Here is a 17,854-nt window from a genome sequence, read left to right on the forward strand (position 1 = left end):
CTTAACATTGGAATTTCTAAGAGTTTTATCAATAAAAGCCCGAAACTCAATTTCCCCCCACCCCATTCACATCTTTCTATCCTTATTCCTTGTTCTTGTTAAAGCAGCATATGTCACCCAATCTGCCTCTCCCTGTCTGCCCCCACACTCTCATCCAATGGTTAGAAAATCCTGGTAGTATTTTTCCTCTGTAGAAGTTTACTTTGGGTCTTTTAAAAAATATATATGTTTTCACTGATTTTAGAGCGAGAAGAAGGGAGAGAAAGAGGAGAGAGAAAGAGAAACATCAATGTGAGAGAAACATCACTCAGTTGCCTCCCTACGAACCCAGACCAGGGACTGAACCCAAAACCTGGGTATGTGCCTTGACCAGGAATCAAACTGGTGACCTTTCAGTATACAGGACGATGCTCAACTCACTGAACACTAGCCAGTGAGTGTTGAAAACTGGTATTTCTTCTATATCTCTATTTCACTTTTTAAATATATGCAGTAGTTATAATAACTTTTTATGTCATTCTCTGTTAATTCTAACATCTGTGTGGGTTCCCAGCCAGTTTCAATTGATTGATTATTCTTCTTATTGTGAACCATGTTTTCCTATTTCTTTGTATGCCTGGTCATCTTTAATTGAATGCCAGATGTTGTAACTTTTACCTGGTGCATAGTGAATTTTTTATATTTCTATAAATCTTCCTGAGCTTTGTTCTGGCATGCACTTAAGTAACACAGACACAGTTTGATCCTGTTAGGGCTAGCTTTTTTGATTAGTTAGGCAGGTCCCAAGCGGTGTTCAGTCCAGGGATAATTATTCCTTAGTCCTGAGACAAAACCTTCCTGTTTGACCTGATCTGCCCAGTGCCGTGAGTTATTGGACTTTCTAACAGTGCGGCTGATGGGAGTGGGTACTGCTCCTGGCTCTGCAGGGGCATCAGGCACTGTTCACTCTACACTACTTGGCCTCACACGTGTGCTGATCAGTACTCTGCTCTCTGTCCTGTGAACTCAGTCCTCTCTGCTCTGTCCTAGGAGCTCAGCTGTCCTGATCTCTCCAGACTCTTAGCTCTATCTCCTCAATGTGGGAGACCACGAGCCCAATTGGGTTTCCCCTCCCTCGCAACGCAGTCTGGAAACTTTCTCAAGGCAGTAAGCTGGGGCAATCAGTCATAAGGCTCATCTCATTTGTTTCCTTTGTCACAGGGATTTCTGTCCTTTGTTGCCTGATGTCCAGTGTTTTGTAAGCCATTGTTTTATATATATTGTTTTATATCCATTGTTTGTTTTATATATATTGTTGGTTGTTGTTTTAGGTAGGAGGGTAAAGCCAGACTTGTTATCCCATACTCACCAGAAAAGGAAGTCTATGAAATCTAATGGATCAGCTTGTCTCAAACATTAGCAATCCATTTTCTTTTCACTTTACCAGAGCCTTATTTTTTCCTAAAATATTAATCTCTTGTTATTCCCCTGCTCCAGATCCTTTTATAGCACCCTGATTGTTTATAGAATAACGTTGGAGCTGCTTAGCATGGCATATTTTATGCCTTCATGACGAGGCCCCTTCCCATCCTTCTACCGCCCCCACCCCTGCCATTTCCCCATATGTTCCATTGGCTCTAACCAAATCAAGGTATTTATAGTCCTCTCCACCCCACTAATCAGCACTTACCAGCACCTGCCTCCGGGTCTTTGCCCACATTGTTTCTTCTGCCTGGAATATTCTTTCTCATCTTCCACCTGGTGAACGCTTCTTTAACCTAGAAGATCCCTTTAAGCACATGTAAACTTTTGCCACCAAGTACAATTGCTCCCCTGCCTATTGTACTACTATGAACTAAATATTGTGCATGTCCATTTTATAGCACTTATCACTCTGTATTATATATATTTGCTTATCTGTTTCCACTAATATATAGAACATTCTAAGAGGGTAAAGAACGTACTATCTTTATATGCCCACTGTTCAACTTATCCAACCAATAACTATTTACTGAGCTCTTCGCCATGTCCGGGCACTGTTCTATGTCATAGAGATACAGCATTGAATAAGACAGAGTCCTTGCCCTCATGGATTTTACATGGGGGTGAAAGAGGCAGTTAATGCATGTAGAAAAGTATAGCATATTTACAGAACAGAAGTTAGGATGTTGTTACTGTCCTCTGGGGAACAGAGGTGATATTACCTTGGAATAGGATGAGGGAGGACAAGGGGGAAAGAACTGGATCCACGTGAGATGCATTTCTGAGATAAAGTTAATGGGGTTTGTACATGGATTTTTTGGAGGTGAGGAGAGGAAAGAAGAAAAAGGATGACTTTTATATGATAGATGCCTAATAAATTCATGTATGAATAAGCTCCTTGACAATTGAAAACTAGTTTTAAAAAGATGAACCTATTGCCGAAACCGGTTTGGCTCAGTGGAAAGAGCGTCGGCCTGCAGACTGAAGGGTCCTGGGTTCAATTCCGGTCAGGGGCATGTACCTGGGTTGCGGGCACATCCCCAGTAGGAGATGTGCAGGAGGCGGCTGATCGATGTTTCTCTCTCATCGATGTTTCTGGCTCTCTGTCTCTCTCCCTTCCTCTCTGTAAAAAATCAATAAAATATATTTTAAAAAAAAAGATGAACCTATGGATTTGGTTCAGAAGCTAAGTGGCTAGTAGACTAGTTACTAGAGAATAGTAAACATGGAGCAAAATGGGTGAAGGTGGTCAAAATGTACAAGCTTCCCGTTATAATATAAATAAGTCCTGTGGATGTAATGTGTAGCATAGTGATTATAGCTAATAATACTGCATTGCATATTTGAAAGTTGCTAGAAGAGTAGATCTTAAAATTACTAATAAATAATTATAACTGTGTGGTGATAGATGTGAACTAGACTTATTATGTTGATCATTTTGCAATATATACATATATAGGGTCATCATGTTGTACACCTGAAACTAATATAATTTTATACATCAATCACATCTCAATAATGAAAAAGAATAGTAATGTTGAGGTTACCCTTACTTACTGTCTGACCTTACTCAACTCATGTAACTTCTCTAAGCCTCAGTTTTATCATCTGTAATGTAGAGATATTTCTAATATCTACAGTTGAGTTTTTCTTTTTTTAGGAAGAAATTGAAGTAAGACTTTTAAGCTATTTAGTACTATGTCTAAAATATAGTAAATGAGAGCTTATTTCAGTATGTTACTAGTGAAACAACCAATCATTTGTTCAAGAAGAATATCATGATTAAAACTTTTGTGATTCTCTGTAAAATAAAGTTAGGTAATTCTTGCTGTGATATATAGTTTGTGTTCTAGAAAAATTAACAAAGCTTTCAAAAATATATACAAAATAAAATAACAAAATTGAACTGTCACAAAAACCTCTCCCACTGAATGAAAATTCTATAATGATTTAATACCTCCAAGCATCTTTCTAAAGTGCCCCATTTTCAAATATTTCTAACACTGGGAGAAAAGCCCATCTGGTCAATCTCCTGGATGAAGCAAGAAGTTCTCAGTTCTCCTGAGCCTTTGGGGAGAGTGGGGAGAAAGGTGGGTGGACCCAAAGAGAAGATGGCTGTGTCCCCAGCAGGGAAGCAATAAACAAGGTCTGTCACCAATTTCTTTGGAAATTAGGAGCAAACGAAGACAAACACTGGTGAACAAAATGAGAGAGAAGAGTTTCAGAATAGGAAAGAGAATGAGAAGGAAAGAGAAACAATCAGGGCCTAATGAAGGGCAGCTCCAAAGGCAGGGAAGGGAAGGTGTTGGGTGATGGGTGTGTGTACACATTCTGTACAAGGGGAAGTGGAGGGAGACAAAAGAGAACCCTCCAGGCGGGTTACAGTGAGAGTGGAGGGAGCCTGGCAATCCCCACGAACACTCATCCGTGGTAACATTGTGTACCGATGGTCACAATAACCCTAAATGCTAATTGCTATTATTACCTCCATTGTACAGGGAAAGAAACTGAGGCTCAGGAAAGCCAGTTAGCTTCCCCTCACAGCAGTGAGCAGCAAAGCAGGAATTTGAATCTGATTCTGTTTAACCAGGGCTTGTACTCTCCTGCGTCTGGCTGCACTGCCCCTAGTTCTTGCTAATGCAGCGGTTCTCAACCTGTGGGTCGCGACCCCTTTGGGGGTCCAACGACCCTTTCACAGGGGTCACCTAAGACCATCGGAAAACACATATATAATTACATATTGTTTTTGTGATTAATCACTATGCTTTAATTATGTTCAATTTGTAACAATGAAATTGGGGGTCACCACAACATGAGGAACTGTATTAAAGGGTCACGGCATTAGGAAGGTTGAGAACCACTGTGCTAATGGGAGGAAAGCAGCAGGGTCAAAAGAATCTGCGGAGAGGAAATAGAATCTGGGAAATGAGGGAAATGCAAACAGAAAGTACTGGCAAAATTTTGTATCTACAGTTAAACAAAAATCGATTTAATCTTTGTGTTTAACTTAAAAAAAAAAGTCTTGCAAAAAAATGTAATCTTACACCGTGGAAATAAAACATGAAGATTCTTGAGTACTTTTCTGTAAGGGGATTATTTGCCAAAGTCAGACTGGAAGTACTAGTTCAGATAATCACTCAAATCTTGTGAGAATGAGGGTTGTTCAGTATCTCTTAAGAGGTGATGATTCCCAATTTTTAATGGGTTTAATATAATTAGAAAATATGTCTCTAAATCCCCAGGAAGAGTCATGACACTATAATTTTATATTTTCTATGTTAACCATTTAAAATCACATTTTCTTCAGCTAAAAATAAGTTTTATCTGTGAACATGTCTGCATGTTATTATTGTATAAGAAACTGGACCTACACTGCCATCTGCTGTGTCATGATTAGGTGAAAATCTCCCACATAAACTGGGCTTGAGCAATGCAAAATATACATATGAAAGCCTGTATAACTTTGCTTTGTGGACAATTAGTGCAGTTATATATTTCAAATTGTATTGTAAGCATGAGGAGGGATTGTGTGTGTGTGTGTTTACTATGACATGAAAAAAATAATAGATAATAATGTAACAAAACTTGTGTCCCCACCACCTGTCCTTGAGAAATCTGTGAGACCTTTAGTGGATGCCTGATATGGTGGATACTATTGAACACTATATATATTACTAGAGGCCCGGTGCATGAAATTCGTGCATGGGTGTAGTCCCTAGGCCTGGCCAGTGATCGAAAGCACGAGCTGGCATGGAAGGGCAGGTCCCAGCTGACCTCTGGGCCCTGGGCAGCACCTAGGCCTCTGGGCCACCACACACCCCACGCCCCCCCCCCCCGCCCGCCTGAGTCATGACACCCGAGTCCCCACGTGGAGATGTGGTGAGCACGGCCGGACGCCGAAAGGCCGGGGGACAGCATGGGCCTCTGGGCCACCCAGTGGTGCCGCACGGAAGCTGGGCAGGCAGCGCGCTCTCTCCTGGCCAGCCTCGCAGACTGGCTCCTGCGTGAACCCACGGGGAGCTCCACTGGTCCCTGCAGTCCCACAGCTGTGGCCTGGCTCACCAGGAAGACGCTGTACGGGTGCGGGGTGTGCTCCTTGCAGGTGCCTGGCACCTGAGCCCGTTTCAAAGGGCACCTGGGCCCTTTGAGCATGTTTCTTTTGTAGCTGACAGGATGTTAAGCTTTCTCAGTAGTGGGGGCTGGAGAGACACTGCAGCAAGAAAGAGTCCTGTTCCTGAGTCCAGTGTACTTACATGGCAGGCTCCCCAGAATCCAGCTCCTCAGCAAATGAGGCTTCCCCCAGTTCCCAGCTCCTGCTGCATGGAGTCTCCAGCCCCCAGCACTCAACTCCTGTAGAGCATAGTGGTCAGCAGCACACAGCCACCTGCAGTTCCCCAGCAACCTGCTCAGGCAGTTTTGTAGTGGAGGGCCCCTGGTGAGACACCTTCGTGAACAGATTCCTCCGGGACCCTGGAGAGGCACAAGCCTCCAGCAAGGTCTACATCTCAGTCCTGGGGACAAGGAGGCTCTTCCGTGGGTATTTTGTCTAACTGATTCTTATATCTGTTATTCCTGTAGTTTTTAGAGCTCTCTTTACTTCTTATTACCCAACCTCTCATTACACCAATTTCCTGTTAGAGTTAACAATTCTCATACTAAACGTTCCCTGTTCAAATTATAGCGTGACTTCTCTCTCCTGATTGGACCCAGGTTGATGCAAACCCCCAGAAGCAAAATAAAAACATGATTTTAACTTAAGACTACCTTATCAGGCACTTGATAAAAGCAGCAATTTATTCGTGCAGAGATGAAATACACACAGTATTTAAAGAAGGAAATGATTTACACATTTGGGATTTAGGTGACTAAGCAAAAGAAATGCATATGAACAGATAATTCTTATGCTTTTTTACTGATATAAACAGTTCAAATAATCATAATTACTTTTGTTTACTTTGTGATCAGCAAGATGTATACATTCGTATCTTAGGAAGGTCTTGCACTGCCCTTAAAATTGACTTAATTGAAAGTTAAATTCAGGGGAGTCACAGACAACTAAGTAAGTTACAAGCTCTCTTCCCTTCATAGTAAAAAGTTTTCAAAACCTACTGTAATTTTAAAGAAAACATTTCTTTTTTAAAAATATGTTGTTATTGATTTCAGTGAGGAAGGGAGAAGGAGAGAGAGATAGAAACATTAATGATGAGAGAGAGTCATTGATCCACTGCCTCCTGCACACCCCACATGGGGATCGAGCCCATAACCCAGGCATGTGTCCTGACCAGGAATTGAACCATGACCTCATAGTTCATAGGTCAACACTCAACCACTGAGCCACACTGGTCAGGCAGAAAATATTTCTTTGTAAAAACCCTCTCTCTCTCTCTCTTCCTCTCTCTCTCTCTCTCTCTCTCTCTCTCACACACACACACACAGACACACACACATACACACTATTGGTTCTGTTTCTCTGGAGAACCCTGACTAACACACAGGGATTCAAACAGACATCAACATTCACTGCAGCATCATTATTCACAAGAGCTAAAACATGGAAACAACCTACCTGCCCATAGAAGAATGAATAAATAGATGTGATACATATAAACACAATGGAATATTATTTGGCCATAAAAAGGAGGGAAGTTCTGATATAGGCCACAACATGGATGAACTTTGAACATTATGCTAGAAAGAAGCCAGGGACAAAAGGACAAATATTATATGACCCCACTTATGTGAAATGTCTAGAATAAACTAATTCATAAAGAGACGGAATGAGATTAGAGATTTCCAGGGGTCTGGGGAAAAGAAGGATCGGAGAATTGTTTCTTAATGAGTATACAGTTTCTGTATGAGGTAATGAAAGAGTTTTGGAAACTGATACTGATGATGTTTGCACAACATTGTGCCACTGATTGTACATTTGAAAATGGCTTAACTAGAAATTTTTGTTATATTTCTATAGTAAAAAAATATGTAAAGGTTAATCATTTATTAATAAATATACTATGTTTTTCAGGAGAGAGAGAGAAAGAGAGAGAGAGAGAGAAAGAGAGAGAGAGAGAGAGAGAGAGAGAGAGAGAGAAAGGATCCTTAACGCCACGTATAATCCTTGATTGGCTCTGGCTTTCTCAATAAAAAGCTGTAAGATATTTTTAGTATAAGCGGGAAAGTTAAATAGAGATGAAACATAAATAGGGACAGAACATTTGATGTTATCATGAAATTGCTAACTTTCTTTGGTGTAATAATAATGCTACAATTAATAGAAGATCATATTCTTAGGAGATACATACTTTTAATGTTTACGGGAAGTGTTATAATGTCTGTAACTAACTTGCAAATAGTGATGCAAAAAGAAGTGTGTGTGTGTGTGTGTGTATTTAGGGGGATGGGGATGGGTGTGCCTGCCTGCTCCTGTGGGGAGAGAGAGGATGATAAAGGAAATGTGCAAAACATTAACAACTGTCAGATCTAGGCAGAGGATACAGGTGTTCATTGTACTAGTCTGTCATTTTTTTGTTGTTTACTTAAACATTTTCATAATAAGTTAGAAACAAAATAAAAAATTTAAAGTCACACCATCCTACCTCCCAGAAATACTCCTGTTAACATGTTGCTTTAAATCCTTTTAACCTTTTTTAAATATATAGATATATAGATAAGAATTCCTTAAAAACAAAAACATGGGGTCAAATGTACATTGGTACCTCTTTATTCAGTCAAGTAAGTTAACAAATGTTTACTTAAACATATCCTCTACGTCCCAGGTACATAGTAAATATTAAAAATCTCTTTGAGTTTTCACTGAATGTCCCAAGAGAATTCAATGTGCCTAATTTATTACAACTATAGTTTGTAAAAAATCACATAAGTAGATGAAAAAACTGTGAACTTTTAGTAACTGCATTGTTATCCAGGGGCATCTTCATCATGAAATATAATTCAGTCGAATTTCATACAGTTGTCATTTTTTTTATTTTTGCTGTTCATTCGTTTAAGAAATATGTACTGTCTATACTGCTCCGCGATCGAGGCGAATGACGGCAACTGTCTGCCCGGAAGCTCATGCTGACGCAGGATCTCCGATGCATTAGGATCTGATTGGGGAGGTCAGAGAACCGGCTCCTATTCTACCCGCTAGTGGCCTCCGAAGGCGCTCGGGGCGGTATTTGGAGGAGGAATATTAGACTCAGGTCACAGTAGATTGGGTCCTGCATGGGCTCTGGATCAGCGAGGGACCCTTGGACAAGTTGCTTCACCTCTCTGTGCCTCAAGGACGATGTTGTAATGTAAAGCTTAAATAGTAGACACGAGGCGCCTAGATCCATGTCTGGCACCTGAAAGCTTAATTTGCTGAGCACCTGTAACTGTTGCTGCTAATTTACACAGAGCTACAATGTGCTAGGCTTCGTGCTTGAGGTCAGGGCAAGAAACAAGCCATGCCCTGCACCCGCCTTAGTGGTTTTCTCCGGTACCCTTCTCACTTATCGTACACTTAAACAAGCCTCTATTCCGGGTATAAAACTTAGAAAACGTTAAATTCCTAAAAACCTGTATGCTTTTTGTTTCTCCCTGTTTTTGCCACCTCCACCTGGGCTGAGGCACTTCTCTGAGGGCTTGACCTCTGGGGCGGGCAGCATTCCGAGGCACGGAGGCCTCTCCCACCCACGTGTGCGGACCCGGAGCGCCAGGTGGGGCACGGGAAGCCTGTCCCCGCACAGCTGCGCCCGATGAGCGCACCCACCAGCAAACCCAACTCCGATTGGTCCTCTCTCCGCCTCGCCGGCATGGCTGTACCCAATCGGCGCCGAGCTTCTTGATCCGCTCCGGCAACCGACGTACACAAGGGGCTTGGGCGTCCGTGGAGGGAGCGAGAGGTCAGGCCATGAACTTGGGGTAAGCTGGGGTGGGAAAGGGGTCCCACTTGAAAGGGCGAGAGGCTGGGTGGGCCCCGGGGCTCCTCGGAGAACCTTCCGGGCCTGCGGCGCCCTGAGGTGAAGTGGGCGGGGCTCCGGGGCGGCCTTCACCGTCCGCCACTGCCCTCGCTTTCCACTTCGCAACGGAGTTAAAGCCCCTTTTCCCTCCTGAGGAAGGGGAGGCGTGCAGGAGTGGAGTAAACGCGGGGGAGGAGGGGATGGCGGGTTCCCGGGGAGGAGCCTGGCCCAGGCCGGTTCTCTGCACCTGCCTTGGGGGGTCTGCGGGTCGTGCGGGCGCGCGGAGGAGGTGAACGCCCGCCGCGGGGCCCGGGCCCCTCGGAGCGGGGCGTTGCGGTGCGCCGCGCCTGACCGGCCCCTACGTAGGCGCTGAGTAAATAAGGAGGACGGCTGCCTGGTGTTCATCCCTGAGAAGTTTAATATTTTAAGGGGGCGAAAAGTCACCGAACGCAGGCCACTTCCCATCGTCTAGCACGTAGACTTTTTGTTCCAGGATTTAGGGACAAGAAAAGGCAGCCGGCTGCCCAACAGGTGTGCCCTGCGGTTTCATTTAAAGCAGCAGTTCTCAACCTGTGGGTCGCGACCCCTTTGGGCGTCCAACGACCCTTTCACAGGGGTCGCCTCAGACCATCGGAATAACATATATAATTACATATTGTTCTTGTGATTAATCACTATGCTTTAATTATGTTCAATTTGTAACAATGAAAATACATCCTGCATATCAGATATTTACATGACGATTCATAAGAGTAGCAACATTACAGTTATGAAGTAGCCACGAAAATAATTTTATGGTTGGGGGTCACTGCAACATGAGGAACTGTATGAAAGGGTGGCAGCATTGGGAAGGTTGAGAACCGCTGATTTAAAGTGTGTGTTTCACCGACATCAGCACGGACTCTTGGTATCCCCGCAGCAGGGGAGCCCTCGGAGCCGCCTTTCCCAGCGTTTTATCTTGGTCAGCACCTCGAGGTGACGTGTGTCCCCCTTGTCCCCCCCAAACACCTCCTTTTCGTGTTCCTAGTCAGACCTTCCCAACCGCGCTCTTCGTTGACTGGCCCGCCGGAGTGAGTTTTGTCCCTTGGAAGTCACTTTTGTCCCATCTTTTTTTTTTTTTTTTTTTAAGCTAAAATAGTAAATTAACTTTGTGGGCTGCTGCTGCTGTTTTTAGAGGCGTTTTTATGAGGACCTTCACAGATGCACGCGTTTATCGGCAGCGTCTGCTGGGACTCTGCTCTCTGCTTTGACATGCACAGGTGAAGAGTAGAGGAGCCGGCCCTGGCCTGGGTGGCTCAGGGGGTTGGACGCCGTCCAGTCCCGAGCCGGAAGGGTTGCGGGTTGCATTTCCCCCCCACCCCCCCATCGGGGCACGGGCTCCATCCCCAGTAGGGGGCGTGCTGCAGGCCGCCGATGTTTTCCTCTCTCGCCCTCTGTCCATAAAATCAATAAAAAAATCTTTAAAAAATGTATAGCAGCCACAGTTTTTTGTAGCGGGCAGGGCAAAAGTACATTTACAGTTGTTCGTATGGAAAGTAATACAATAATTAACAAATAATACAAGAGTCAATTATTTTGAATACTCAAAACTGTAAAGCTACATTTGCCCCTCCCTGTAGATTTATTGTTGTGATAACAAATGTGTCAGTAAATGTGAATATATATTCGTTGAATATTGAAAGTATCTGCGCTCAAACAGTGAGTAACTGGGGTGGCAATGTGATAGCTCATTTTCAAATAATGCACTAGCATGCCATAAAATAGGTTAATCAGGAGACCATTATGAAACTAATAAATGGAGTTAGACATGTTTTGCTCCTTTAACTTAAGTGAGGAGTTTTGTTAGCATTGCTTTTTCCAGTCTAGAGTTATAAGAATTAAGTGATAGTATAATAACTGAATTAATTTGTTGCTTACCAGTAACAAAATGAAGTGTCAGGTTAAAGATAATTCTTTTAATTATTGGAAAGTTTCAATAATGTGGATCTCCCTGTAGTTTCAGTTTTATCTTTGATTGAAAATGTTTTTAATTAAAAGAATGGTTTAATATTTACAAGATTCCTGTATAACTCAAAAGAACATTTACTTTCAGGTTCAAGTGAGCATTTCTGGCTATTTAAAATGTTGCTGTTTCTTACAATTTTCTTTCATTTTGCAGAGATGGTTTAAAGCTTGAAACTGAATTATTGGATGGAAAAACCAAGCTAATATTGTCTCCATATGGTATGCTCTGTTACTGGAATCTAAAAATGTTAACTTTTAAAATTCCTATATAAAATTTATACTACTTTAACTGACTTTTACTTGTAGTAGAGGGGATATTTAAATGGGTACTTTGGAAAAAAAGCAGTTTACCCTAATTTCCTCAAATTGATTTTTAGCCAATTCAGGGTACATCACTGCTTACCACTGTCAGTATTCATGAAATTGAATGTTCCAATATAGTTCATGCGTTATATATCTCTTCATTATATTTACATATGGCAAATATCCCAATTGCCTAATGTATAATCTAAGTGAAAATGTACTTATGTACTGTGCATGTAAAGAATGTAATGTTTGAGAAAATTAAATCTACAGTAAGACCACAGTTGCTAAAGCCATTTTTCATATTAATTTTAAAACTCAGAGTATATACTTTGGTAGTCTTCTCATTCACATTATTTTCTTTTTCCCTGACCTGTTTATAGTTTTTACCTTGGAAAATAAAAATGAAGTAGAAATGTTTGAACCATACTATAAAACAGCACTCAGGACCTAAAGTTAATGCTTTTTGGGGTTAATATATCTACTGATAGTAATATCTTAAAACAATGCTAATTTAATTTTATAACTGCCTTAGTCTGTTTTCAGTTGATAGTTTAGTAATTTTTTTTTTCTTTTTTAGAACGTAAATCAAACATTTCTGTAAAGGTAAGCCAAACAAATGACTTTGACCTGACCTGTTTTCAAATGTAAAATGTGTTTTTCTTACAGTGATTTGAAAATAATCTGTGCTAAAATATTATAAGGGGTTAGGAGTGATGGTAAGAAGTTATTGTTCCCTTGTCTTCAGGCTGGTTCTTTCACAGGAATGGAATAATAATTTTTCTGTTGTAAAAGCCTTTTAGAACCCTTTTCTCTACTTCAGTGCTGGAAATGTTCTAAAAATAGTGCTTTCAATATGGTAGCAAGCCACTAGTGGTATGTGGTTATTGACTGAGGAAGTGAATTTTAAATTTTATTTAATTTTAAATGTAATAGCTACTGTACTGGACAGTACAGTTCCCAAGATGTTTAAAAATAGATATTCATACTTGAAAACAAAAATATTTTCTTTCATACTCATTCCATTTTTTAAAACTTTTATTTTTCAATTACAGTTGATATTAGTTTCAGGTGTACCGCATAGTGATTAGACAATAATAAACTTTAAAAAGCATACTCACCTGGCACAATACACAGATAATACAACATTGACTGTGTTCCCTATACTATACATCCTCATACTGATGCCATTTTTCCACACCAAAAGGGTATATTTGATTCACAAATTCTTAATATGCATTTAGCTTTCTCCTTTAAGAGATCAAACTTGAGCTTAATGATGATTTTTCTTTAAAATTTTATTTTTTTTAAATCAGGGAACCATAGTGCCTTTTTCTTTTTGTTAATCCTCACCAAGGATATTTTTCCATTGATTTTTAGAGAGAGTGGAAAGGAGAGGGAGAGACAGAGAGAGAAACATCTATGTGAGAGAGACACATTGATTGGTTGCCTCCTTCGCACACCCCAACCAGGGCCCAGCAACCTGAAACAAGGTACGTGCCCTTGAAAGAAATTGGAATTGAAACTGGGACCCTTCAGTTGGTGGGCTGACGCTCTAGCCCAGGGGTGGGCAACCTTTTTGTGAGTGCGTGCCAAAACCAGCAAAATCTCTGACTCAAAATTCTTCTGCGTACCAACCCTAATTTTTTGAGAACATGTTACGCCTACTTGATATCTCTTAAGGTGTACGTATGTGAAGAACCTTGAAGAAATAATAAAGTTCATTCAAGCGACAAAAACACAGTATATGATAATGAAAAATACATTTATTTTTTAGTGTATACATGTACACTGATAGTCCGACAGAAAACTTTATGACTCCGTTTGATATTATCAGTGGGACTTTTGCTGCTGCATCACTGATGACAGAGATTTTACATCAGGTTTATATTTCGTGACCTTCAGAGATATGCACGAGCTACTACTTTCATCCGTCAGGCTACTCCTATTACGAGACTTAACAAAATTCATCACTGAGAACAAAAGCGTATGTGGATGAAAACATGGAGAGTAATGCTGTTGCAAAGTTTTTTAAACAGAAAAAATTTTCTGGAATGGCATTCCAAGTTCTCAATAGTTTGTTTTCGACACTTCTCTCTGGTACTCCTGTCTCTAATCGCTTTTTTTCAATGTTTTCCAAGTCAACTCTATGGTCAATAAATTTCTGCTTCCAACTTGAGCTACTCTGAAATTCAATCAACTGCATTTCAAAGTCAGCCATGTCTATGGTCTTTAAGATAACTTGGGTTGTATAATTATTTATTTATCTAAGATGCACCTACACTGAATTTATCTGAAATATAAAAAAGTCGATATTAAGAAAAAAAATTATAAATGGAAGATTATAAGAGAGGGTTTCACGTGCCAGCAAAAGTTACTGGCGTGCCATGTTTGGCACGCGTGCCAGGGGTTGCCCACCCCTGCTCTAGCCACTGAGCCAAACCGGCTAGGGCCATAGTGCCTTTTTCTACAAAATTACATTACCAACTATTAAAAAAATGTTTGATATCACTACTTTGCCTGTACTCTTTTTTTTAATTTTTAGATTAACATCAGCAGAAATTTCTACTCTGCTCTTCCTTAACTTTATTCCCTTTTTTCCTTTTTCTTTGCAGCATCTTAAAGTTTTTCTTGCATGTTTATGAATGGAGCCCATTGGGGATAATATGGCACTTTTCAACTCTGAGCCCTTGATGTCTTTGCTGTTTCTTCCAGGTTTAATCAAGGGGGAGAGGTTGCTTTAGTACCCACCATATTGATAAATGGATGATGATGATTAGAATAATTCCACAAGCTACCAATAAAAATTATTTCTCTCTGTACATGGTATATACTTACATACATCGTGTTTCTTAATGTTTGACTACAGATTGTGTATTTTTTCCTGGCCCTGCCCTGTTAAGATATTGCAACTATTTTTATTTGAGTCACATTAACCAGTACAGTGCCCCTTTAAGCTTCTAGATTAAAAGCTACTTGTACTAGATGATTTCTACCTCCCCTAGCCTCTATTCTCTCTCACATGTTCCCTCTTTCATTGTTGTCCTTGATGGACTTACTAGCTACACCACTTTTGTGAAGACACACCACTTTTGTGAAGACATTTAATTGTTTTTTTTAACGTAGAACATCTGGAGATGCCTTTGATGCCTATAAGTAAATAAAGTTACTAGTCAGACTTTTGGTAGAATCATTACAAAATTTTATCTGTGATCTAGGGATATTTTACTCTAGTTTCTAGAGTAACTCATAAGTCACAGATGATGTTGATTTTAAATTATATATTTTAAAGCAAGTTGTTTGGATTTATCCCTCTTGCTTTTGGAACTCCAAAATACTGATAAATGGTAACCATGAGGTGAAGGTTATGTTAATTAGCTTGAGTATGGTGATTATTTCAGTGTAGACATGTAACAAATTATCGTTGTATACCTTGAATGTACACAATTTTTAAATTGTCAATTATACCTCAGTAAAACTGGAAAAAAATACTGATGCAATCTAAGTTTTCCTTCGATATTGATTTTATTTCAGGGAGCTTTTCTTCCCTTGTTTACAGAGCTTGCTGAGATCCTCATTTCTTTCTTCACAGAAGATAAAAATCCCAAACACTAGTATTTGTTTTCCTTTTTTGTGTTAGTCAGTTTTTTAACTTAAACTTCACAATTTGGCAGCTATATGTTTAATTCATTTTTTTTTTTTAGTAAGTTATTCATGAATTCTCTCTTCATAGTGCTTTTCTTTTTTCCCACTGGGGTAAGTTACTACAATACTTATCTACAATTGTTTTGCCCATTCCTCACAGGTTGAATTACTACCATCTTCGTGGTGTGCTCTTTAAACACAGCTGAACTCTCCCATCTAGTTTAACACGTGTGGTCAGAGAACTTTCTTAATTCTATCAAAATCTCTTTTGCATTTTGAATCTTTGTTAATGAATATGAAGTGAAGATAGTTACCAGCCTTATTTCTTAGGCTTATAGGAAGATAAATGAAAGAAAAAAATTAATGATTTAATGTCATGAATAATTTATGAATTCTAAACTCTTAAAATTATCTCACAAATTATTTGAAATATAAAACATTAAAAATTTTTGTATAGGTTTTTCTACGTATGAAAATTAGTGACACACTAAAGATATATACAATATTAGTGCTAGGAAGTACATTTTATATACTAGTATATATTTTTAATCCTCACCAGAGGAGTGAGGATATTTTTTCCATTGATTTTTAGAAGGAGTGAGAGAGAAACATCAATGTGACAAAGACACAGTGATTGGTTGCCTCCCACACGTGCCAATGGGGGAGGGGATTGGACCTGCCACCCAGGTAGTGCTCTTGACTGAAGCTCCAACCACTGAGAATGCCAGCCAGGACTACACATTTTCTATTTTAAAATGTTACTTTTCTCTGATTCTGGCCTTGGGATCCTGGCCTCAGAAATTGTGAAATCAGCCAATATTAAACCACTGCATTGGATACTGTCTTTATATTATGAAAAATGTTGGTAGAATTAAACTAGGTAAAAGAGCAACATGCTACATAAAAATGTTTATGACAAAGACCCTCCTTTTTGAGCTATTACAGTCATCTTATTCCATAACCCCTGGGGAAATGATCTGGGCTACATTTTTTTCTTATTGGTTAACTTGAATATTATTGAATAGTTATTTGGTAGTTTACAATTTTTTGCTGCTTCTTTTCATTATTCTTTGGCATTAAGCTACAAAAAGTATTCAAAGTTGAGCTGAATGTATAGTGTCCTTGTGCTAGGTTTTTTCTTACCCACCCCTTTGTTAAATATTTTTGAAAATCTTCTCTGTATATTATTTCTTTGTTTTTGCATTTGTTTGTTTCTTATTTCTTTTCTTTTTGTGTGTATATTATTTCTGATGTAATTGGAATGTGGTAAAGTAATCTAGTTAAATTAGAGCTCCAATTAGTAGGTTTCTGTTTAACAAGGATTTACTACACTGTAAAAGTCCAGTATATGTGTAGAGCTGTATTCTTGGCTTTATTCTGTGACTGAGAGAGAAGAGTAAAACCTAGTCCTTGTTTCCTGGAAGTGGGAGTATCAATCAGGTAAATAACTATATAATACAAGAATAAAATGGGTGTCATATTAGGGTTATAAATAGAAGAAAACAGCCCTTGCTGGTTTGGCTTAGTGGATAGAGTGTCAGCCTGCGTTCTGTTCCAGTCAAAGGCACATGCCTGAGTTGTGGGCTCCATCCTGAGTAGGGAACGTGCAGGAGGCAACCGATCAATGATTCTCATCATTGATGTTTCTCTCCCTCTCCGTTCCTCTATGAAATCAGTAATATATATATATACATATATATATATATTGAAAACATTGAAAAGAGCAACTCTTTGTGGTTTGAAAAGACCAGGGAATGCTTCATAAATGAAGTGACATTTTAATTAGAACTTAAAAGATGAGGGAGATATTTACAGTCAAAGAAGTAAGGAAGCATATTCTGAGCTCGAAATGGTGGGCAAAATACCGAGCTACAAAGCATAATTTGCATTTGAGGAATAGTGTGTACCTTGGGGAAGTGTAGAACGTAAAGCTTGGTGGGGTTACAATCGTGAAGAGTTTAAATGAATACTCAGTTTGAATTTATTTTATCTTCATGTTGGGAACATTAAAGAATTTTTGAAAAGTGGGCTAGATATAATTTAATTTGTGTTGTAGAGCTTCAGGCAACTCTGTGAAGGATAGTTATAACAGATCCGTTAAAGAAGGGGACAGAAGTGAATGGTTTTCAAGATATGTTAAGGGAATGCACTGCACTTAGCAGTTCGAGTGAGACACTAATTAGAGAAATGAAATGCTCAACTGCTAATGACTCAAAAAAAAAGGCTGGTATAAGTCAAAGAAGGGTGAGATTAGTAGGAGCTGTAGTAGTTGGAAACTAACTGAGGTGTTAGGGTTCAGTTGTATAAGCTATGTGCAGTCTGCTGAAAACCACAAAGTGGTTTTCAAAAACTAGAATGAGGTGCCAATATTGAAAAATTGGAAAATTTAGCCCGGACCGGTTTGGCTCAGTGGATAGAGCGTCAGCCTGCAGACGAATGGTCCTGGGTTCGATTCCGGTCAAGGGCATGTACCTCGGTTGCGGGCACATCCCCAGTGGGGG

General features: G+C 39.9%; 1 protein-coding gene across 10 annotated transcripts in view; it reads left to right on the plus strand.

The window, feature by feature from the left end:
• The first annotated feature begins 9,287 nt into the window (after positions 1-9,287).
• CCDC66 (coiled-coil domain containing 66) overlaps positions 9,288-17,854 on the plus strand; it is a 66,151-nt gene continuing 57,584 nt past the window's right edge. For 8 of the 10 annotated variants that reach the window (XM_014457700.2, XM_014457704.2, XM_023755714.1 and 5 more), the window contains exons 1-3: positions 9,288-9,363; positions 11,560-11,624; positions 12,289-12,314. In XM_014457700.2, the coding sequence (XP_014313186.1) occupies positions 9,353-9,363; positions 11,560-11,624; positions 12,289-12,314 (102 nt within the window). In that variant the 5' untranslated portion in view covers positions 9,288-9,352. Of the gene's footprint in view, positions 9,364-10,428; positions 10,472-11,559; positions 11,625-12,288; positions 12,315-17,854 lie in introns of all 10 variants that reach the window. The other 2 variants (XM_023755709.1, XM_023755710.1) reach the window with 2 other exon arrangements.

The sequence above is a fragment of the Myotis lucifugus genome, unplaced genomic scaffold, assembly GCF_000147115.1.
Source record: "Myotis lucifugus unplaced genomic scaffold, Myoluc2.0 scaffold_83, whole genome shotgun sequence".
Taxonomy (NCBI): Eukaryota; Metazoa; Chordata; class Mammalia; order Chiroptera; family Vespertilionidae; genus Myotis; species Myotis lucifugus.